At 39.9% G+C, this 25,472-nt stretch overlaps 1 protein-coding gene across 2 annotated transcripts in view; it reads left to right on the top strand.

Annotated features, from left to right (window-relative positions):
• Positions 1-25,472, top strand: part of LOC147247411 (SH3 and PX domain-containing protein 2A-like) — a 53,386-nt gene that overhangs the window by 14,075 nt on the left and 13,839 nt on the right. For both annotated transcript variants that reach the window (XM_086179533.1, XM_086179532.1), the window contains exons 6-7: positions 6,489-6,511; positions 16,150-16,278. In XM_086179533.1, the coding sequence (XP_086035659.1) occupies positions 6,489-6,511; positions 16,150-16,278 (152 nt within the window). The remainder of the gene's footprint in view (positions 1-6,488; positions 6,512-16,149; positions 16,279-25,472) is intronic.

The following is a 25,472-nucleotide window of genomic DNA, read 5'->3' as shown; positions in this document are numbered from 1 at the left end:
ATATATATGTGTATATATATATGTGTATATATGTATATATATATGTGTATATATATTTATATATTTATGTGTATATATGTATATGTATATATTTGTGTGTGTGTGTATATATATATACATATATATATATACACACACACACACATATATGTGTATATATATGTGTATATATGTATATATATGTGTATATATATTTATATATTTATGTGTATATATATGTATATATTTGTGTGTGTGTGTGTATATATATATATACACATATATACACATATATATACATATATATATATATATATATATATATATATATAAGGTTTAACCCTGTAATCAAGTCAACCTGCAAGCAGATTAAACGTCACTATAATGTGTTTATTTAGGTTAAAAAAATTAAAAGTCATATTTAAACATAAAAAATAATGTCTGCTCCACTTTAGGATTATAGGAAGAGTAGTACCTTTCCATGAAATTGCAAATAAAACGTGTTTTTCTTAGAAACAAACCTGATAATGTACGAAGGTGAGTCATCGCAAAGATGTGAATTTAAGATAATCAAACGGTCGAACGTTGATGGTTCAGTTTCCGTACGCAATCGAGGTGAAAAACATGGTCCAGCGACTTCTTGAGTGGTCCCTCTTCTACCAGCAGGCCCGGCACCTTTACCCACACATGTAATCCCACTTCAAAGAGAGATCTTCCACCAGTCAGCACAGGAGAAAGACCAGCGCAGCTTAAAGTGAGACGAGGGGTCAAAAAGCCATGCCACCCAATGTTCAGTTCAGCACCGGCCTTTGGGGATCTGGACTGTTTCATAACAATTTAAAACAATGTGCTGCTAGTTCTCAGGTTCAGAGACGCAGTTTTTTTGGGATACCCAAAAATAATATATGTGAGGAAACGGTATTTGCTGTTACAAATATACAGGTTAAAACTGGTAAATGTTCAAAATTGATAGGAAGTACGCAGATGTTGTATTTTCACTGAGCACCCCATCATCACGTTTGGCACAAATAAGGCAGAATGAATGAAAAACCATGAAGAGTTACAGTCCTGATCAGGGAATCTCCTTTTCTTATCTTATGAAAAGAAATTCTAATCATAGCTGGTGATTTCTTTCTGTCTCTGCACATATTAAATAAATCAAAAGCAAAAATAAATGGTAGTGGTCTTGCACAGTCACAAGAGGGAGCCAAATAGTAAGGTTGAATTGTGTGACTGTCTCTTTCTTGTGAGTGAAGGACACTGGGTGTTCCTGATGCCCACTCAAGTCTCCTTCTGAATGTCGTGCATCAGTGTGGGAACTTTATTGGCTCAGGGTCAAGAGATCAGATCGAGAAAACAGTTTTACCCATGATGGAAGTGTTCACACATTGCTATCTAACAGCCGGTACATCCGAATGAAATCAACTAAATTAGCTTCAGCATGTCTTCAAATTGTTGTCTAGTAATAGTAATACAACTTCTAAGGCATTTTAACAGATGCCCCTGATGCTAACGTGGCTCCTCTTTGGGCTTGTTCCTGAAGAACATAATTTAACGTCCAATCTGGTTTGACTTTGCTTTATATCGCATTTTCAGTGTGTAGAGAAGTAAGTTTATCAATCCCCCAATGGCAAGATTTGTCCTCTACATTTGATCCATCCAAACTATTTTGAGAACAACGTACAGCTATCAGACCGATGCCTGTGGCACAAACTCCAGTTCCGAGGTCAGTTCCAGGGCTAGGGCAACAACATAAATATGCATAATCTGAGTGAACACATTCATTCTTCCACCATATTCACACTTCAGTTCGAACAGCATTTTACTCCTCGTATAACAGATTAAACCACACCTGCTTATTTGTACGGCTCACATCATCTGTACATATTTTCTTATATGTTCACCATCTTCCTTCAGCCCGACTAGAATTCAAGCAAGACAAATATACATACAACTAATGAAAATAAATGGAAAAAAAAACAACACGTCACATGCAGACTGGACATTAGACTTGTATGACGGAAAGTATTAGTCGATGGACACAAGCTTATATAAGCGGCTCATATGGAAAATGTTTGTTGGTTGGGAGAAATGATTTCAGAGCTGTTATGAACTACTGTGACGATGCATTAAAGATGTGTAGGCAGAGAATTTCATCTTAAACTGCAGTTGAGAAGTATAGGAAAGGGAGTGGGGGGGGGGGTGTGGCGGGGGCCTTGAAGGCTGTGGAGTAACCATGGAATTTATAATTTTATGTAAATGTGTCTCTAAAAATAGGGGTGTGTGAAGGAATTATGAACAAATAATCCAATGAGGCTGAGCCATCACCTAAACAGGTGATGCCAGCTGTTCAAAGTTCAGGAGGAACAATATCCATTTTCCAAAAACGCATGTAAATTATGAGCATTTTCATAATGTACTCATAAATTAAGATGACTAGAAAATAACCTTTTATTTTGGTCACAATCTCCTGAATCTCATTTACTTAAGAAATTTTTTTTTTTCATGATTTTTTTTTTAAAAAGATTCTTTGTGTTACACATTATCATGCAACACACATTTCAAGGTAATTAGAGCACGTGGGATGTATTTGATTTATTTCCTAAAACTCCAACAGTGCCTCCCGCTGTCGGTGCAGTCATAGCTAACCCAGTGATTTTGACACTGTGACATGATTTCAAGAGGGTCAGTGACCAAAGACGTGTCACCTCTTACGGTCTTGTGTTGTTCTTCTATTGAAAAACAGACCATCGCGCCATCGGTAGAAAGACCTGCAGTCATACCATTCACCAGATGTGCCTACAGACAAATTAAAGGAATAAATGAGTGGATGGGAATTCCCCCTATCCACAGGGCACGAGGGGGTCAGTGACTGGTTTGATGAGTATGGAAATGAATCATATGCTGTGGCCTTCGCAGTGACCAGAACCCAGCGGGACATTTTCTAACCAACATGTTAGACGGAGCTCCTCAACCACCATCAAAACAGCAAATGAATGAACATGTTGTGGAGGAATTGTTTTCCATCCCTCCAGTAGAATTCCAGAGACGTGTAGATCCAAGGTGCATTGAAGCTGTTTTGGCAGCTTTGTGGGGGCTCCATACTTTATGAGACACTTTATGTTGTTTCACTGACCGTGCCGGCTGAATGGGCTGCTTGACCTTTCTGCTTCTCGCTCAAGTTTCCATCAAGACATTTTCATGTAACAGGCTGATGGAAATTGCAAAATTAGAAGAAGAAGAAGAAAAAAAAAAAAATCCCTCAATTTTCAAAAAAGGGTTTTGTGGTTGTGTCAAAAATGGGAGATGGAAACCTCTTTTTCGAATTGCCTCCGTTGAGCAAAACTCTTGGGACTGACCAGCTGTTTCCACTGCAGGCATCTTCCCGAATTCCCAAACTTTGTCTTCATCTCCAAACGACATGTTAAATCTCTGAATATCATTCCTCACGCACAGCAACTTGCCGATCATTTAGCTGGCTTGAGTTTTGACTCCAAACATAATGTGAATAATGAGCATTCCTTTCCTGCGACTTTTCAAAGTTTTATCAAAATTTGCCTGTCAGTTAAGTGGACACGTGACTTAAAAACTGTTGTTCGGTTGGTTGCTATAGGCGCTTTAAAAATAAGTATATAAATGACAGTGTCTTGTCCACAGGAACCTCTGTTTTGGTCTGAGATGCCAGTTGCTGTTATGTAACTTGAATGTCGTACATAGAACCTTTAACGTTCAGTGTTTCCCCATAAGCTATTAGTGCAGTTTCCCCTGCAGAGATCCACGTAGACGGATGTGTGAATTTAAACAAGCGCCGTCAACGTCTTCCTCAGGCATACACACACTGTAACTGCTATTCAATCGTACCCCATCGCAATGATTTTAAGTTCAGTGACGTTGACCCATTGACCCCTGGAGCTGGAGAGGTTAATCTTTGGTCAACCTCAGGCGGGAGTGTGTCTGCATAATGTATCCTTTTGGGGGGGCGCAACACTTGGGTCATTTGGCTTTAGAGCCGAACGTGAGCAAAGCACTTATAATCTCATACATTCCATCTCTAATAAGCCCACCTACGCAGCGCTGCACAGACAGATGGTTTTTCTCAACTCAGGTTTAGGATGGTCTCCTTTGCTCTTGAGACTTTAATCACATACTCGTTGTGTACAGTGTGCATATCAATCACTCAAAAATGTACGCGTATGAGGCATTTCATACATCAGATGCAACTCAGTGCGCTTCATGTTAAAGAAAGTTCAAAATAGAAGATTAAAAGGAGGAGACAATACATTCAAATACTTATGTATGGTGCCAAATCACTGCAAAAGATATCTCATGACACTCATAAAGATAAGATAAAACAGGTCTTGAACAACTCCCTAGCAAATCATTTATCCTAAAAGACCCAACAACTCCCAAAGTACTAGCGCTTTACTGGCAGAAACACCGAGCAGACCCAGGCAATGATGGAAAAAAAGCTCAATTGTACACAACTATGTTATATGAAATATAAACACTATCATTTCTATGTTTCATTGTTAATGAATGGTGAAAACTTACCTCTGATGTCAACCCGAATTCATACAAATGGGATAGACAGAATATCAGTAACACCCCTCAATAAAACCCAATACAGTCCAACACACATTACAACCTTCAAAATTACCATTAAAATGAATAGATGCAATAAAAACTGAACATAATAAGCCTCACGAAAGGTTTATTGTAGCATTACTTATATCTGGATGTACCTAATAATTTGGCAACTGAGTGTATTTTTCCCTTTTTTTTAACCTTCCTCTATTAGATTTTCACTTGCGATATGAGGTGATATGTGTGTTCCTCTTGGGAAGAATATTATTCCAACTCTGGGTCACAAGTTCGCTGGGCAGGTCAATCTTCTACTTTATCCCCATCAATTCTACCCCACCCTCTGTTGTGCTTCCCTCAGGTTCATCTCCACCCTACCAGATTTTGGCCAAATAAACACAGAATCATCATCATTTAATACTTGAGAAATGTTGCTTTTGTAATAAAAATTAATCCCCGTCATCCAACTCCTCTAAAAGAATATGGGAAACATTTGCACGGTATGTGATGTGTAAGTTAGAGAGACCGACTGAGGCAGGATTTTGTGGGTTGAACTTGATTCTGATCCAGATAAAGTAATAAATCTTATAATAGCACTTTAAATTAAAACGTGGCAGGATTATGACTTATAATTGACATTAAAAAAAAACAACCTAAACTAACCAAACCAGTGCAAAGGGGTTTTGAATCATTTAAATTAGGCATGTTAATGATTCACTTGATCCCAAACTGGTCCAGGTGTTTTGTATGTGTCCCGTAGGTCCTGCTGCAGTTTAAAGGAAAAGTTAAACAGCAAACAATTAAAGGAGGTGTCAGAACAGAATTTACACTGAAGTGAAAGCTAATTCGCTGCTCCGTTGCAACATCAACTGTTCTTGGCCTCAAAACTAGACAAGCAGGCAAAAATGAAGTAAGAAACTCAATGACGCCACTTCTGAATCCACACGTCCTTTTTAATCATCCTGCCTGTTATTCTAAAAATAAATCTTTTTCTGTGCTGTTTCCATTGATGTACGGTCCAAAATGGTAGCGGCGCTGTTGTGTTTCCGCTTTCCTATTCCCTCTTGCATCATTGTGGTGGATAAAACAACAAATTTCTGGAAGGTTGAGTGGACAAACTTGATGTTTTCTTAGCTTAAGGAGCTGTCCGTCTTTTTTTTTAACAGTCTTTGAATTTTAATCTGCCTACAGGGATGCTGCTTGCTGCTGGTTGTCTTGTTTTTGTATGTGATGCAATAAGGTTTAGCGGAAGGAAGCTGCAAGGAGGCACACGGCCAGTTATCGCTCTGGATTCAGCCGTACTCGAGTCAGTACAGTGATTCTTCCCTGGTTCTTGCATACTGGCACAGTAGAATTAAGTAACGCTAATGGAGCTATACCTACAGCTCACCTGCGGCTATGCATATAAACCCACAATGGAGGGGCAAAGTAGTGTCTTTTTGAGTCAATGAGCGCCGGATCACAAAGCGGTTGAACTCTCATTCATTAGTCCAGCCGTTGGTACCATGTCTAAATATGAATGGGACTTACCAGGAGATATGATACTGTTATCAGTGAACTAACTACTGAGCTGCGCCACACTCATATCCACTATTTCCACAGTCTTAACACAGCGAGAAAGTATTTGAACATAGAGAGTTGATGACTTTGTTACTGTCCTTGTCACACACCCATACGTGGTATCCCACTCTCTCTCTCTCTCTCTCTCTCTCTCTCTCTCTCTCTCACTCTCCCCCTCCCCTCGGAAGTGGGTCAAGTTCTGCATGCATTCTCAATAAGGGTTTGGCTGGTACGTGTGTGCCAACTGTATCTGGATGGTTCCACAAAGAGATTCAGCCTTAGGCCCTATCAGTATTAATAATGTTCTGACCTCTGGTGAACTACTCACTCACACTGACCATGCCTCTCTGGTGTTGCTTCTTTTGCAGAGATTTGGGCAAACGCAAATCAGGTAAGAGTATTTTTTTCTTTTCTAAATTAAGTTCTTAGAATGAGAGTAAGAATTATTCAAGGCTTTGTCTATAGGTATACAAATAATGTCAATTTTTAAACCTGTTTGTGCCGTTTATTGTCGCTCTGCTATGGTTTGCCGTTGGAATTTGTATGAATGAGAGATAAAGATAAACCGTCTCGTCTCGTGCTACCACTTTGTTCCCCCAAGAAACAAAAGTGAATCCCTCGTCCTGTTTTTTTTTAAGTATTTTGATGTGCGTTTTAGTTTTGTATCAGAAAAAGGTCGATGAAATCGACAAATTCAACTCAATTATGAAAAAAAATTGGGGTTTGTTTGCTCACTTGATGAGGTTTTTGCATTGTTTGAAAAAGAATAATGTGCAAAATCAGAGATGAAACTTCTTTTTTGAGTAACCTCTGATGTAACTAATCTTTAACTAGGGTAACCAGATCAGATGTTTCCGTTGCCAGTGCCTCCTTGGATATTCCCAAACTTTGTCTTCCTTTCTTGACCACATTTAACAGCTGTTTTTTACAGCTGTATGTAACATTGCCTGAACTGGATTCTGACAAAAATGCAGTACTTTATTTACTCCACCCCGGTGGATCAAAATCGGTAACTTGCTTGCCTCTTTGTGCAACTTACCACAAAAGTCACTTGACAGTTTAATGGAAAACATGATAACTGTACCGCACAGGAGACACAGAGATCCTGGAAGTTAGATTACATAATTTTCTCTCTCTAGACACTGACAGAATAGTGGTCCTCCAAGCCAGCAGCCCCCACCTTTACAAAGGAAGCTGATTTTGTCCACTTGTATGCACAGTCAGCACTCAAATCTTGTGACCATGTGCTGGAACTGAAATCACCTTCACTTCATGTTTGTATTACCATGGTACCTGGTAGTATGCTGCCCCCTATTGATTTGGAGTGCGAAAAATGATCTCACCTACCAACCGTACCTTTTTAGGTTTGTGTGAAAGAAGGCCAGGAGAGTGTGTGTGACTTAGCGTGGGGATTGGGGCGTAGGAGGCAGCAAGTTTACTGAACAGCTGTGCGAGTGTTGTATTTGTGTCTGTGTAAATACAGTATGTGTGTGTGTGTGTGTGGGGGGGGGGGGTGCTTTCACGCAGTCTTAGAATACCCACATTACTGAATTACATGTTAGTATTGCAGTCATGCAAAGTTGCTGTGGCTGCCCCACTTGAAAACTCCAGTTATTTTGAGTTACATATGACATCGCTGGGCAGCGACAGACTCACTAAATGACCTGTATGTTCAGTTTCTGTGGGTTAATTTGAGGAGAGGCTTTACAGGATTTGCCAACAAATGAAATAAGACCCCAACCTAATTTCATTATGTGTTCCATCATGGTATTGAAGCTTTACGTAACAGGGAATTCCAACTTCATAGTGGAATGGAAAATATCGTCCTATTTCAGCTCTTTGTGTGTGTGTGTGTGTGTGTGTGTGTGTGTGTGTGTGTGTGTGTGTGTGTGTGTGTGTGTTTCAGTGTGTCCCTGTGTGTGTTTTTGTGTTTGTGTCAAGTAGCTTACATTTAGTCTGAGCATGATTTTAGATTCAATTCATATCGGTTGCCTGGAAACTTCGTCATATAGTCCCTCAACAGCTCCAGCTGTTAAACTCGGGTCATTAATAATTTCCAAGATGCATATGTTTATGCTGTTTAACTTATTTATTTTATGTATTCTTTGTGCTCATGATCGTTTTTCAAAATGGAGCACACAAAGCTCTCCCTTCTTGTAAACCTGTTATATCCTCCTCACTGAACATTAGCGGTTAACGGATCCATCTCTCTCCTTCAGAGCAGGACAGCAGATAAAACGAAGGAAGTGAGTCTGTGGTGAATTTAGCTGAATCTTAAGGTTTCCGTAATTACATGGTGCTGGTGTCCCTTGGGAGTTAACCGAGCCCCTGCCCCTAACAGGAGAATGCTGCCGTTCACCACAAAACTGCAAGTGGTTAGAGGTTCGACAAGGTTCTGTTTACCTGGCGAGGAGAGGAATTCCTAGACGACCTAAACAGCTGAAAACACTCACAGATGAGCGATCGCTGTCGTCGTCATGAGTATCGACATGATTTTCCAGCTTCTTTGTCTTCTTTCTTTCTTTCTTTCAGGTCTTTACCTGAGGTTTATCTTTGTTTTGTCCAATAATTACAGGATGATAAGGACCAGAATTGAGTTCTTTACGCATTGAATCCATCTCTAGTGTCCTTCAAGTTCCACTTCAGAAAGCTGAAGCAATCAAACCGTCTGTATGGCATAGTGGACGATGACATTTTGAAGCCTTCCACAAGACTACAGGTGTTTATTCCTTTAATAGCTGACAAACCTTTCACGATAAAATGTTTAATTTCAGTCACGAATAATTGTTAATGATCTATTTTAATGAAGATGAGGAGTAAAATGGGTCAATTTAAACACTTTATCAGATATTTTCTCTTATTACAAACTTTCTATTGCATCAGAAGTTGATGGTGCAACTAAACAACTCGCTCTCTAAATGATTAGCCGTGTTCGAGAGATTGGCTGCTTATGAGCCCGCGAGGGAGTCCTTGCTGGGCTTTTCCAATCAGACAAATGTATTTAATATTTGCTTTCAGGGCAGGATGCAGTGAATTAATTGAAATTAAATGGTCGATATGCTTTTGAACACTTCTCTCTTTGCGAAAGTGGAATACATTTTAAACATTGGGGTCTGTGTCGATTGGCTCAGTTTTGGAGACAGCCTCAAGTGGCCTGTTGAGCAACTGCATTTCTGGGTTTAACCGCGTTTGTTTCACTTAACAACCATGGAAGGTGTTGCTTGATAACGATTTCTGTGACTAAACTTGAAAATTACTGTTAAAGACTAATGAGGAGATGTGCTGTGTAACCACACCTTAAAAGAAGCATGTTTTTAGTGTTTAAATGGTGCATTTGATACTTTTATAGGTAAACGTAGTCCCACTGTGTGATATATCAACGTATCAGAGATCTGCTGATCCAGTTCTGCACATGGAGCTGGCAGACCGCACCGACACGTACCAGGATGCATTGTGTCCAAACTTCTGATAATAAATCCCCCTAAATTTAGGAAAAGTTGAGCTGATGTCTTAAATCCTCGATGTATCTTTCAGAAAATGTGACAAAACAACCTAAAAACATACAGGTTTATCCTGTCTGGATGGAAAAAAAACCCAGAAAATTCGAGACATTTGAGGCTTTGGATTAACTTTGCCAGCGATCTCTAGCCTGGATAAAAAGGCCCCGCAGCCTCTTCCTCTCCGCTGCATTTCTTAGAATGTATACTGCGGCTCGAATAAATATGGCTGAATATCAGTCAGCCAAAACACTTCAAAAAATACACATGTGGGATGCTATTTGGGATGCCATTTTCGCTGCGGGAAATGTTGCTACTTTTGTTATTTAAGCCAGGAGACCAAGGAAACTGTGGTTTCGAGTGGCAGCACGTCCCCTGGCTATCCGAAGATGGAGATTTAAGAAAGCCAAGCTGAAATAGCCTGTAGTTCTTACATAACACTAATTATGTCACTGATGTCATAAGTGGAGGAGACTCAGCAGCCGTTTTTTTGTCAATATAACTTACACTGAGGAACTTATTGCTTCAATTGACTCCATTTACCCCCAAACACTGACTACAACTACAAAGCAGAAGTGTTTCCGCTGAGTGCTTTATCTGGCATGCGTAGATTACAGTGGAGAAAGGCAAGAATTTAAGGGACGACCGCTGTAGATATGTTGTTGTTTTTTTTTTTTAAACTCAACATTCAGGATCAGGAGCTTTAGAGCGTTTTGGAGCGTTTGCGACAGTCTGGGTTTAATGTGCAACCGAGGAAGCGAGATGTGCAGCAGAAGAAGAAGAAGAGTAGGAAAGAGAAAGAAGCAGAGTGCTCGGGGGTGTAGTGCATGTGAAAAGCAGATGGAGAGGAGGTTTACGTGGCAAGTGGAAACCATTTCAGTGTTGCACATGGACTTAGGGAGTGTGTTTATGTGTGCAGACGTGCTGTCTTTATTTGAGCTGCAGGTCCCCGGGGGCCTATAGGGTGTGTGTGCATGAGGTTGTGTCTTTGGGTGTTTACATGCTGTATGTGGTAGTGCGTCTATGTGTGTGTGTAAATGCTTAGTGGAAGTAAAGGGGTTAACTAAGTCTTAGTTGTTTAGTGGATCAAGAGGTGTTTGTGTTTGCAGATGGATCAGAAATCATTAAGAGAAATTTGCACTTCAAAAATCACTTGTACACCATTGCAGCAGTGTCTTTTTCAATGACCAGTCACCGAGTACCAGATCTTTTAGCACCCCTCCCCTTCCCTTCTTCACCTATACATGATGATGACTTTCACAATAGCAGTAAGACTCATTTTGGGGGGTTAAACCAGGTTCAAGTCAAATGTGTTTTTTTTCAGCAGATATCCCTGTCTCATCACCGTTTACTTTGATGTAACATAAGCTCCCACACACAAGGAGCTCACCCAGTTCGGGCTGAAAAGGTGGAACTTCTTCCTCCTCTAGTGTACACAACATTCAATTCAGACTGCTCTGCTCCTGTGAATTTGTCACATTTGTCACAGTGGAGTGTGACCTGGCTGTCGTGTCGCTCTGGAGGCAGCGCTTATGGTTCATGCTAAAAACCAGAATTATAAATGTATAGAGCTCAAAAGTGACCGCTCAACTTTTCAAAGGGTCAGTTTAAAGAAGTATATTTTCCTCTCAATTCTTTACATCAAATTTTATAAAGGAGGAGCCCAAAAACAAAAACAAAAAAAACGGGGCAATGAAACCTGACTATAAAATGTTTTATTTGGCGCAGAAAGGTGCAAAGATGCAAGACTAAATGTGATTTAAAAGATCATTTTCAACCCAGCGATCTTTTGTGTTGTTGCTCTTGCTAACTTGTCCGTGATAACAAAGAATATACAATGAAGTATCAGAATAGTGCTGCCAGGTTCCTCTCAAACTGTCACTGAAACTCTTGAAACTAAGAACATCCAAAAAATGTCTACAGTGACTAAGCACTTTAGCATTTTTATGGTAGCATCAAGTACACTCTATCCTTTAGGATTGTGGGTAGTGTAGTAATTCCCGAGAGATTGCTAATAAAATCTACTTTTCTTAAAACAAAGTTGATATTCTACAAATACTATTTAGACTTTTTTTTAATTTTGTGCTTTTGTATTTCCCATGAACATCACCACCACATCATGTTGAAAAGATCTTCACTATGTGACTGCAACATCTCCAACGTCATGTTGACGCATTGTAGCGATGCACAAATGAGAGGGTTAGGACTGCAGTCAAGAAGATAACGTAATTTATATGATTTTTGTCAGTGAAAATGAAATGAAAAATAACCACTCCACTCTCGTTTGCAGTATATCACTGCAGTATTGTTGTTTGCGGGATGGTTTTTGTGTTTTTTCACACCCTTACTGTAAGTCAAGAACCATCGAAGCCAATCGTATAAATTTTCATCGTGGTCTAAGCTTGAACGCTAACACATTTTGGTCGCTAACTTTCTGTGGCAGCCATATTGGACGATTGATTGTTTTTACACATCTTAAATATCTCACATATCCTTTGCTACAATAACAGTTTCGTGAAATATTCATGGAGCGCTACTTTGTTCAAGAAATGTTTGATTTTTTAAATTCTTTTAATTCATCCTTTGGAAGCCATATTAGATTATTTTTTTCAATAAAAACTTGAGTTTTCTTGACACACCTTGATGGATTTTATAGGTTTTGGGTGAATATGACCAAACAATAAAAACCCTTTAAAGGAATCCAGTTAAATGACAAACACTGAAAAGTCTGAGGTACTTGTTATTGTTTTTCTACGCCTAAACTAAAATGTTAAGACGATCTGGAGATGAAATGTAAATAACAAAAATATTAAAGAGTTACAAACACACTTGTGAAGATTTTCTTACAGTTTTGGGGGGAAGTTTTAGTACTGTTTGTTTTTGGTCTGCCCCGTCTCCCTCAGGGCCACATACTGATTCAGTGACATGAGTACATCTGTACAACATTTAATAGCAGTCCTGTGTCCATTTCTAATCTAACTGCACATCTGCTGCTGATGAGCCACACAAAGGCATTGCACTTGGCCAAATTTTACTCCTCTTAACTCAATTCTGCTGTCTTAAACTTACCCTGGGGTTCAAATTATGGCAAAGCAAAACACTGTGATCCCCAAAAAAATCTCTCACGAAGAAAAATTCCTTGGTATAAATGGGCAGAATTGACTTCCTGGTTTCCTCCTTATGGTGAATTATTGCAGGGTTCCTAACTGTCATCACGGCCAGGGTGGAGGTGGTTGGATGGAGTCAGGTCGTCTGGGAGTGCGAGGGTGGAAGCAGGAAGCACATGTGTAAATCTGAGCGAGAGGAGATATAAACAAAGAAAGTGGCTAATAGGAGTATCTAATGGAGGAAGTAAATACCTCTGTTTTCAAAGCTCATGAATACTTAACATCTGCTCTACGGATACACGTATGACACATATATGCACACTTTTGCACACATATGCGCATTTTCACAAAGACTGATGGAAGAGATTTTACCATTTCATTAAAACATTCATATGATTCATATATATATACTGTATATATATATGTATATATATATATATATACATATATATATATACACATATACATATATATATATATATATATATATATATATATATATATATATATATATATATATACACACACATACATACATACATACATACATACAACATAAATGTACGTACTTCTTATATAGAGTTTATTTGAAATGAAACCATTCATGACCAAGGTTGTTTCACCTCATTTTTCTCACACTGCTTTTCCCCGCTTTTGCAAACATTTCATTTCCTGAACAACTGAAATATTAGCTTTTGTTTTTCAGGCCTATTGACTTTGTTGACAAAGACCTTAATCACTCATCTGGTAGTCAACTGTTCCCCCGCAGCAGCAGTGTTTTAAGAACCTCCGTTTACATCATTTGACATAAATTATGGCTTTAAGAGGTCACGACTAGCTTTACTTTGTGTCCGTCTGTCTTGAACTTATTGTGTCAGCATGCGTGTGTTTCCGTTTTTGATAAGACAGATTCCAAGACTGCATATTTTTTCCTTTTTTCAGGTCATTCATTTGTTTCAAGACTAAATTCAGTGTTAAGCAGATGAATCGGAGTTGTAGTTGTGGTTTCAGGGATCATTCTGCAGTCAGCTCAGCAGTCCCTGCGTTAGTTAAAGATGAAATACCCTTTCATTTGTTTCAAGCATATTTAATGTTCCATTTTCATTCTGGACTGCAGCTATGGGTGGTCATGAAACAGTCAGCTTCATCGTTTAACTACACTGAGACGCAAACCGTCATTTTATGTGTACAAAACAGAATTTGCCTGGGTGATACGCCCCTGTATGGTCAAATGTGATGTTGCATGTAGCTTAGCATCCCCTTGTGAGTGAGTGGCCTTAATTTATATGGAAGATGTTGACTTCATCGGCTGATTTACAAATAAGACATTCGATGGTGGCAACGGTCAATGTTGTTGTTAAAAGACTTAAGATAGGGGAAATAACAAAGCCCAAAAATAACATAACTAAAGAAGAATGTCAGTTTTGGCATCTGCCATTGACTGAATTATTTTTTTCAAACATTGGTTTTGATATTAGCCCAGAATTTCACAATGGCCGTGTCCCTGGTGTAATACACTCAGCAACAACATCAATAGAACCTTTTTTAACTTGTAGCAGCTGTAAAAATCCTGTTACAGTCAGGGGCGGTCATGTCTTTGTTGAGCTGCCACGGATAGTGAGTTTAAAAACACTTCACCACACATTTCTAATAATAGAATCAACAGAAATATTAATGCCAACTGTAAGTAAAGTGACTGTGATATTACAGTTTGAAGAAAAAGACAGTAGCCTAAATGTAGGTTATTTTCGTGGTGTGATGTAACATTTTGTACAAATAAAGTGACGTGACATAAACCGCAGCCCAACCGCAGTCATCCAGCGTCAGACTGGATGTCAGGTTTTGAATTTGAGATGCTAATGGTGTTGAGTTGTAACTGTGGAAGTTATTTAACATTTATTGACATTCAAATCAAGATTCTGAAATTATTATCCAGGCATAGAGACGTGGAAATCTCTAGCCCGGAGAATTGTAGCCAGGTCGACTCCTGAGAGAAAAAGTGGTTCAATCCAAACTGTCTCATTTCTTATCTAAGCCTCAATACTGTTGGACGGAGTTTTTTCAAGCTTAGGATTTCCTCTTTCCAGGAATTGTTCATCGCTCTTGTTTCACAATATTTGGACTTAATTGGTTTTTCATATTTTCATGGAAATATTTGTTATATGTGTTTTTCTTTTCTCTTCTTATGGTGATGGCCGGTGATAAAAGAAACACAAGGAAGAACGTGGTGATTGAAAGTCAAGATACTGATCTCCGCTGATCCCTTACATGCAAAACCTCTAGATTATTAGCAGCAGCATCGTTAAGATCAGCAGATTTAAACCCAAGTGTGTGTTTACAGTAGCCTTCTTCTGTCAGGAGCTTTGAACTCAGAGGTCAGCTTGAGCTCTTGTTAATGTGTGAACTGAATGTCAGCTGGGTTTGTGTCTGGTTTCCAGCTGACACTTGTTAGATCTGCTTCAGCTACGATTATTTTAAAGATTTTTTATGATTACGCCTGGTTCAGTTAATTTAGCCTCGCTCATGTGTAGAGAAAATGTAGCGGGTGGTTGCAATATATCAGCTTTATGTTCTTTTCGCAACTCAAAACATATTTGTTCTGTCTTTGGAAGGGCATTCCTATACTTACAGTGAACCGCTTGAGAAATGAATGTGAACAAGTTATGAAAACAAGCACGGCGAAAAAACTAAGTCACTGCTGGTGCTTACATGGTTAACCCAGTGAAGGAGAGAAAGGAAGGTTTCCATTGGCTGGGCTGCACACTGTAGTCAGAGGTCTAGTGTTTCATGGAGACAGAGGGCCATCCCTCTGAGCTCAGCTCCAGCCCCTTCATCTGGTTCTATTTAGGCCTCTAGTGCCGACTCTTATGATTGGCGTACACAACCCCCTACTCTTCCTCCAGCTCCAGCCCCGACTGAGGAGAAGGAGGCTTTTTAGCAGATGGTTTATTTTCCAAGGGAAACCATTTCTTTCTCCCTTTCTACTGTCCTGCCTGTCCTTAACTGGCTTCAGCTCACTCTTCTATCTCTTCTATATCTGCTCTCTGGTTGGGGCTTTCTTTGTCACTGTTTCTACCTGCTGCTATTGACCTTATTTCAGCTTCTTCTTTTTTTTTTTTTTGTTGACAACGAGGATGAGACCCCTTCTGTAACACAGGATGGATTTTCTGCGGTTGACTGCTTGAGCCTCCTTTTTAGGATCTTTTTCTAGATTTTCAGCATCTCCACTGCCCTTGATGTTGGGCTGGAGGGGGATGCATCTCTATGGCTAGACTCCCAGGAAGATGCACTGAGCCCTGTGAATATTGTGATTGGCTGAGCTCTACCAACAAATTGGCCTATGGCACAGCGAGTGCCCAACAGTCGTTCCAGGGGACCTATGGCTGGCAGCTGGCTGACAGCATGTTTTTTCCCATCAACCCCAGGTCTGGATGCTTCGGATCCCATGCTCCTGGAACAGTATGTGGTGGTGGCCAGTTACGAGAAACAAGAGCCGGCAGAGATCAGCCTCCAAGCGGGTGAAGTTGTGGACGTCATTGAAAAGAGCGAAAGTGGTGAGTAATCAAAACAAATGCACAAGAAACACATGTTGTGCAAGAATAGTCAGCAAGAATAACCAATGACTCTCTGCTGTCATCCAAAACCCCAAACACCATGCCATCTTTCGTCCCTGCTTCCTCAAACATTCTCAACCCTCTCACCTCCTTTGTCCACAGCTTGCTCGCTATTACTTAGCCCCATCTGGAGGCTCAGTTTGGCCTGCAGTCAGCCCTGTTTTTTCCCCACTGTTGGTTTAGGCTGGAGGCCAGAATGTTGCCTCTAGCAAGAGGAATCTCTTCCAGACTCGTATTAATTATTCCAGCTCACTTTAGTGGAGAGCAAGACATGCCTGGATTTACAAATGCCAGCTGCAAAGAGTCCTTAGTCAGCTGTTTAACCACTGGAAAAAGCTCGTAGTCGTGGCCAAGATTCTGTGTTAGAGCATATGTCATTCAGCTTGACAATCGTGAACGTTTCAGTCAGTAGGACGCTGACGTCAAATACTACTTCATGATATTCTCAGAGTGGATGCTTTCCAGGAACCTACATCTTTGATGTATCACGGAAGCAGACCTTCATCGAACTGACATGAAAAATTGCTCACATTGTTCACAGTCACCAATGTATGCCGACCCAAAATACGACAAATGCATTTCTACAAAATTGTCACAAGCATTCACCAACCAGTTTCAACCAGTAATTATCACGACATCCGCCCATCAATCAATCTCTAACTTTTAGCTGCATGCATGGATATCTGCAAGCTAAGCTATGTTAGCTAACAAAAATGGTTCGTTGGTATATTTTTGGTTCATCGTCACCTCAAATATACATTTTTCCCCAAAAAATAACATAGTTAAGGATCCGCTGACAAGGTATTTTACAGATATACTGACAACTTGGGGCACGAGATGGGCGTCATCTCTCTCCCTACTTGACGAATGCTGCTATACTGCTGGGTCTTCGCCTAACATTATGACATGCAATGGTTACGTCAATTTTTTCACCATTCCAATGAAATCCCCAAATGTATTTCCTGCCTTTCTATCCCACTCAGGTATACTTCACAATACATCAGCTAGACACTCTAAATATGTTGTTTCAGCTGGACTTTAAGAGGTCCTTACATATTTTTCAGCAAATATAGTGAATCAGATCCAATACAAATTCAAAATATAGTAAAAACACCCACGAAAAAAGATGTCCCAATAGTTTTGGGTTGATTTGAAGATATTAAACAGAAGACAAGCTGGTGATAAGCATGCTGTTGTTTTGATACACATGGGTACAAAATCTCGTGTTTCCTGTACCCTTCACTCCTGAACCCATATCTAGGCAGTTACTTTTGCTTCAAAGATAATTTGTCATATGAAGGCCGGAGTGACCAGGGAGGTGCAGGCCCAGTAACAGGCTTTGACGCTTAGCTTTAATGGTGTGCTGAGACAGTAAAACAGTAATGGGACTCATGTGTTCTTCAGAGGGAGGACAGAGAAGGAGAGATGGAGGAGGAAAACAGTGATCAGGAAGGCAATCGGACTTGAGTTTCACGAAAGGCGCGCGTGCGTGTGTGTGTGTGTGTGTGTGTGTGAAACACCATGCCACACTGCCCTTAAGGAAGAAAGTCTCTAGAGTAGGACCACTTTGAAGTGTCACGTGTCCACCCTTCAGGTTGGTGTATTTGTTTTCATTCACTGCTCCAGTAGGATTTCAAACCGATGGGGAGCCACAGTTAGGCGGATATTCCAACACCTTGAAGTCCTTTTATCGGGGGCCTTCTATCCAAAAGCACATGTAGCAACTCAAATTCCTTGGTGCTGGGCTTTAAGCAGAGGCCCCTCTACATTTGTATTTCAGCTGACCACTGTGCAACATTATGGTGCTTGATGATCCATGCAGAATGTGAAACTCATGCACTTCAACAGTCTCATTATGATTCCCAGGCTTCTGTTTTATTACTGTTGCTCAGTTTCCATATCGTTTTATTTCATTTTCTCTTCTCTGCTGCAAGCAATATTTCCTTCTAGTTAAACAGTGGACTCCAGGTTTCTTACGAAATTTATTATACACTAATGGACACGTTCACATGGATCTGAGGTAAATACCTTACAACCTTCCTACATCTTGCTTTGGAGACTACTTCCAGCAGCTTAACCGAAATCTCAACACCTCTGCAATGGAAGTAGGCTGAAGCTACTCCATTTGGCTGGGTGACATCACACCATATCCCTTTGCCAATACTAACAAGACCAGGTGTGTGCTAAAAAGATTTCAGAGCTCATTTGATTTAGCGTCCATCCCCGAGCAGGATGAACACAAACCCTTGAATCGATTCTGACAGTCTGAGCTGCGAATTACGGACTGAAGTAGCAAACGTGCTGAACTCGAGCTACTAAATGGTGTCTGTTACGTTTATCTTTTTGAGCTTTAGTCAGTTACACATTTTCCTCTATGAAGCCACAAACATTTAAACTGGTACACATTCCTCTGCAGAGATTTTGGATGTTTTGTGTGGAAAATCAGTTTAATGCAATCTATTTTTGTATCAGCTTGTTTTGTATATACTCCAAAATGGGTTGTATGAAGGTGTGGGACACAGTGACACATCTACAAATGGAAAACTACAGCTCTGTCATTTTTGTTTTTTTACATTGCCATCATACAGTAGAACTGTCCCACTGTTAAAGCTACAGTAGTGTAGACTGTCTGCGGCCGCTGCCCGGTGCAGTTATCAAGTTTTCCTTACCTTGGATTAGATAATATATGCCTTTGACAGGGCAGGGAATCTAGGTCAGACCTTTAAGCGAGCTCAGCTTTCTCCACTTTTCCAGCCTGCTCTCTCAAGCCAAGGCAGTATTTTCCGCTGAAATTGCTCAACGATACAGTTTGTGGCATGGCCTTTGTTTCAATTCTTTACAATAAATTGACTGTTGTTTTGGTTTGCTGTGTTTGAAGTTAGTATAAATCAACCTACGAATGTACGATGCTCCCCTCCAAAGTAAATGAAAAGCTGAAAATGTTAGAAAAGTTACTGGTTGGCAACTGTCTAAACCTTCAAGTCTTTCATAATTTTTTATAATGAATTCTGTCCTCACTCCCTCTGCATGATTGCAGATGTTTTATTTGTCTGTTTTATGAGCATTTGCTAGGGGGAGTTGCTGGCTCAGGAGGAGAGAGAAGTGCAGGAGAAACTCATGGAGAAAATGGAAAAAGCCATTTCCTGCCAAAGTTAGTGGTTCAGAGAGGTTGGTTCATTATAATGGCTTAATGGATCCTCCAGGATGCCTCCTCAGTTTACACTATACTGGAGAGATGTTAAACAAAGCTAAACCGTTTTGGTCAGCTCAAATGCTTTTGAGTCGATGCTTTCAACTTAAACGGAATAGAATTTAGAGAAGGACAAAAATAATTTGCAGTCCTTATTGCAGCCGGTTAGCCTGCACCTCAAGGGCAGCACGAGGCATGCTGTGCCCAGTCCTGTGGAGCAAATCTCTCCTTATGGACCAGGCAGTGTTTTGCTTGTCTTCAGTCCAAGTCTAGATCAGCCTTTATGAATTACAAATGAACTCCAGGAATGCTTGTCTATTTTGGAGGACCAGCTCCTCCTAGACCCCCTGGCACCACCCGTGTACAGAATGTATTGTATCTGTGATGCTATAACTACCTTGCTTATCTATGGTGCATGACTGATGAATTTTATGAAGAACCTTAAGGGTCACTTACCAAAACAGCAATCTTATCCTTATGAAATGGCATTATTCGCATTTCTAAGGAAGGTAACAGCAGTTTCACCTGCAGCTCATGTTCGACTGCTTGGCTGAGAGCCAATAGGAACTGCAGGAATTAGATCCTGGCAGGTTACGCAGGTCTGGCCCTCAGCAGGGTATGATGGATGTGCAGGATGTCTGCTATAGTTTTAACATGGTAGAAAGACATCCACACTGTAGTATCCAACCTTGGTCTACACTCTCGAAGCGAGATGATCTTAGTCCTCATCTCAGCAAGAGCTTATTGGAGTCTTTGAACTATCCGCTTCCATTGGCTGTCTGTGCATATTTTATATAATTGGTTTAGCCTTGCTAGACATGGCAATGTGGGTCATAGCACCATCTGGCCCAGACTGAAGCAGCTAAAAGACTAAAAGATGCATTGTCATGAAATTTTGTACAGATATCAAAATGACCTCCTCTGACGTTTGTGATCTCTAGACATTTGTTTTAGCACCAACAGGAGGTTGACATTTATGGTTTTCTGTTTGCATGGAACCATTTTCACCATCCCTTAACTATTTATCTGGTCTCTGCTGGCCGAAGTCTGTCAGCTGTTGTTATAATTCTAATATGATAACCCAAGAGGATGAACATGGCGAATTTATGCCAAACACCAAAATATTTGGAGAAAACATGAAGCTGCTAAACACCAGCATGTGCGCGTATGCCCTCATGCTAAATCTAGGACGTGAACACGGAGAACTTAGCACATGCCGAACAACAGCACATGTGCGTATGCTAACCTGCTAAACCAAGAGGGTGACGATGGTACACTTTAGCACATGCTAAACACCAGCATGTGTGCTTATGGAGTGCTAGCGTCTCAGAGCACATCGTCTGGCAGTATTTTTGGTTGAATGATCATCTTTTGTTACACCTGGAGCCCACGCCTCTCTCTTCATTCATCTGGTACAGATCACAAAACTTTTGATGGCAGTTGAGTAGGTGTATATATCAAGAAAATAATAGAAAATGGACATTTTTAGTTAACCACAACCATTGAAATTTTAGCAGCAAGTGTGACATTATCATGTATACTGGGGGCATTGATTCAGTCTCTGATATGCATGATGATGGAAGCCAACCCTTGAGCCTCCTTGTGCTCAAACTTATTACTCCAAACTGGTATTTGCAGCATCAGCAAGAGCATTTTTGTCTTGTATAAAGAAGAAAAACCCCTATAAATCTTGTCAATGAACCACGAAAGACATGATACAGAAAACCTGCCAAGTGTCAAATATCTTTCTTTTTTTTTTTTTTTTAAGCAGACATTGCAGGAGCAGATGGAAGACACATTATCTTATAGTACTGTAACCCCCATCCTTCACAAACTTTAAAATCGCCATAGGAAGAACTAGTGACCATCTCAAGACATTAACATCATCCTTAGATCAGGGGGGCTTGCACTTGTATGGTATAGCATTTAAGTTTGGGCTTTAATGGCAGCATTGACTTGAATGTTGTTACAAGTTGTGTATCCATCAGTGTATTTTGATGTTCATTTTGAGGTATGACATTAGAAAAGAGTTTAAAAAAAAACTCCAATTTTGCCAGTTTTTTTTTTTAGATGGATCTTTTGAGAGTGAGTAAATGTGCAAAATGAGAGCAGGAGGCCCCATTTCCGAGTCAACTCTGATGGAGGGAATTTTTAACTCGTGTCTGACCAGCTGTTGATGCTGCTGGTGTCTACCCGGTTATCTCCAGATCTCCAGCCTTTGTCTTCGTCAGCATGCAGCATGGTCGACATTAGCTGGCGGGAAAGAACAATTACAATTTGTGCGACTGGAAGTAATTCCCCCTGAACTCAACTTTTTGATGATAGATGACTCTAGATGGCCAAGATGAGCTCTTTTTCTGATTGTGTGTAATGCTGGATATGCATGGCGAGGCCTTGTTTATTTGCTCCAAACTGGAAATTAGCCTGGTTCACATTTCCTTTTTTGTAACAATTCCAAAGTTTGTTTAAAATTTGGTTGGCAATTAAATGGAAACATGACGACAGAATTACACTTATAAAGGAGATGAGCAGCATATTAAATTTTCAAGAGCACGGATAGTAGTTAAAGATTAGTCCATGGAAGTAAAAAGCTGCCCCTCTTTCCCTAAAGAATTGTCCATTGAGTTAAACTGACATTTCAAGGGATGGGCTTACTCAAGGCTTGCTGTGTCTCCGAATCAGCGGGGCCTCGAGTGCACACAAGCTGCAGGCTATAGCTTCATTTTCGACCATGAGGCGATCCTTTCAGAGGCTGGCAAGGAGAGAAGGTAGTTCCTTAGGTCAACATTAGCTCTTGAAAGTCGTTTTGTGTCGTTTTCACTCACACACACACACACACACACACACACACACACACACACACACACACACACACACACACACACACACACACACACACACACCCCATTTCGTACCGTAGGATCCCAGGTAATTGAAACCCAGTGTTTTATGAAAACTGGAAGTGTGTGCATTGGGCTGATAGCTTCCCCTTGTGCATTGATACTGGATCTACTGTTAATAAATACAGAAGCTGGAAATGAATGGGGTTTTCTCCTGCTCTACTCGACAGTGGTATCAGATAACTGCAGGACTGCTGAGCCAATGCATTCCACATCATTTCAGGGTCTTGGGGAAAAAAAAAGGTCTCCTCTTGCTGCTGAATCTGTGGTTCTCATATTCATGCTGTTGTACATCTTTTGTCCTAAAGCCCAAAACAATGTTTTAATAGGTTCAGGGATGAATAATTAGAGGTCACACTGTGTTTTATGTGCCATTGCCAGGTGTCAGACGTGATTGATTGTGTATGTAGATGCCGGCTGCTTTGTTTTACAGGTCATTGAGTCATTTCAGGAAAAACAAAAAAAAACAAAACCAAGTGTTTAAATTTAGTTTCTTGTTGCAGCTGAGAGTCTGTTGTTGATTACTGTAAAAATGAAGCATGGCTCTTAAAGCTGATAGAGTTTCCAGATGTCAGGTACTGTATCTGTTGTATCCTCACTTGCAGGGTAAGAATACACAGGACTAGGAAGACAGCTCAATTAGAAGCATGGACCAAGCATTTGCTGACATGTCTTACTCTCCTTTTATAAAAATCTATCTCAGTAGCATTGTTTCCATCTGGCATTGTCAGAACTTGCATTCAATAGCAAATTTTCTTCATTATGTATTATGTTTAATTTGTCATGTGTTGCTCATTTTTGTTGGTAAAAAAATCTGGATCGGTATGTTTTAGTAGGCTGACATCATCGTTTTCTTTTTTATTACCGAAATAGCTGGAATCAAGCAGACGTTTAACTTGATGGGTCCAGTGTTCTGCAGCTCACAGCAGGCTACATTACACACAAACTTAATTACAACTTGTCCTGGGCTCTGCTCTCAACACATCCTGTTTATCGTCAATGCAACAATCCCGTCAAGACAAACTCTCTTGCATATCTTTGCCTACTGAACACGGGGGATTTCTGAATGTCAGATGTTTGAACGTCCATGAGAAGTACCAACACCCATTCCAAAAAGAATACAGTAGCATAAGAGGGGAACTGTCAGCGTTACTGCCATTTTGGACTGAATACGTCAATGGAAATGACAAAATAAGACTAACAAGGTGACCGTGAAGAAATTATGGAATCAAAAGCTGTGTTGTGAAGATTATATATATATGTATATATATATGTGTGTGTGTGTGTATATATACATATATATACATATATATATACATATATATGTATGTATATATGTGTGTGTGTGTGTGTATACATATATATGTATATATATGTATATGTATGTATATATGTGTATATATATATGTGTATATATATGTATATGTATTACAAGGTGACAACATTAGTCCATGTGGCAGTGTTTGTTTTTAACCAATTCATATTTCTTTAACATCCTCTTTAAGTGAGGCTACGATGTTGCTGGTAGGACATTATTTACACGTACACCACTTCTGCAGGTCACTGCAAGTCAAGTCAAGTACTGCCCTGAGGATTTTTGATTGGTATTTTAATACAGGATTTTTCTTAAACTTTCATATCGTTTCCACCCAAATTAGCAACAAACCTGAGAGAATATCCTCAGCTTCAATGAACAAAGGTGATATATTTTCATATGCGAGTTCTACAAAAGATTTATGAGTTCAGCTTTTGTCATATGCATCCATTGACCCCCAGAAAGGGGTTATAAAACAAACACTGCTGGGACGGTTTAGAGGCATTTTTGATTTACTCGTGATGCTGACTAGAGAGCTATAATATTGAATAATGTTTAGCAAAGTGTATTGCCAGTCAGCAATTGGCTGTACTCTTTTTTTTCCTCTTTGTGGTTAAGACTCTGCAGCAGTTTTAGATTTTTCCTTTTGTGGTCAACAAGGAAGGGTGACACAAGGAGAGACAGGTTGTGATCAACAACCTCTAGAAAAGTTACAGATAAAGATAGAAATGTAAAGGCTGCGGTAGCCAAGACAGAGTCAGACGGATACATGTGCATATACAACTCCCAGACATGAGGTATTTCCTCCACCTTTGCTCCTCCCACATCTGTACATTTCATCTGTCATCCAGAAACGAGAGTGCATTCCTTTTATTTCCAGTGTCTGCCATTGCACCTTTCCACAACAACGTAGTCTAACTTCATTCACTCTTTCATTCTGTTTCATTTTCTATCTTTTTGATGTTACATATGTTTTCAAACCCTAATATATAAAATATGTCGATAGAAATCCATCCAAATTCATCACAAGCTGCATGTTTTCTCAGCAGCAGCGGGAGCCTCACCAAACAGCTGCCTCTTCTGGAATGACCTCAATTTCATGGTCTTTGTCATAAACAATATTGTCCTTCATGCTTTTATGGAGGAATAATACATGACAACATAATTGGTTTGGTTAGTTTGAAATCTTCAGCCCTAATACGACCCCAATGTCAACTGGTTAGTTTCTGAGATGGTTTGTGTTTTCTTTCTTTTCTACATGCACTATATGAGCTATAAAGGTGCTTTTATGTAAGACTGAATTGTAGCCATAATGTGGTGAAAGCCATCAAGCAGTATTTACTATTTGTTTCCTGCATTTCGTATAATTGCAACATATCAGATTTAAACATGAAATGGCCAGAAGGAAATCAGCACTTGGGCAATTTCTGTGTGTGTTTTTTTTTTTTAATGGCTTTTATTGCTTCTTTTGAGGTCCAGTGACCTTGGTTTAAGCACCTGCCATATGGGAGAAGAGTTAAAAAACATTCAGACAAAGCAGCTCTAGCTATCCAAAACAGCAAACATGCATTAGCTCTGGATTTTTTGAAAGTGACGGTGTGTCTTTGCTGTGTGTGTTCAGACTTAAAGTGAAACACAAAAGTACATTGGAGTACTTTAGGCTTGTATTTCTATACTGTGGGTACTCAAGTAAATATGGCATTTCCCTTTTGCAAAGCTGACCTTTCTA

The sequence above is a fragment of the Aulostomus chinensis genome, chromosome 16 (genome assembly GCF_037954235.1).
Source record: "Aulostomus chinensis isolate RoL2024-O1b breed Wild chromosome 16, RoL_Achi_v1.0, whole genome shotgun sequence".
Classification (NCBI taxonomy): Eukaryota; Metazoa; Chordata; class Actinopteri; order Syngnathiformes; family Aulostomidae; genus Aulostomus; species Aulostomus chinensis.
The sequence above is the reverse complement of the archived record's forward strand: the minus strand, read 5'-3'. Positions and strand labels throughout refer to the sequence as shown.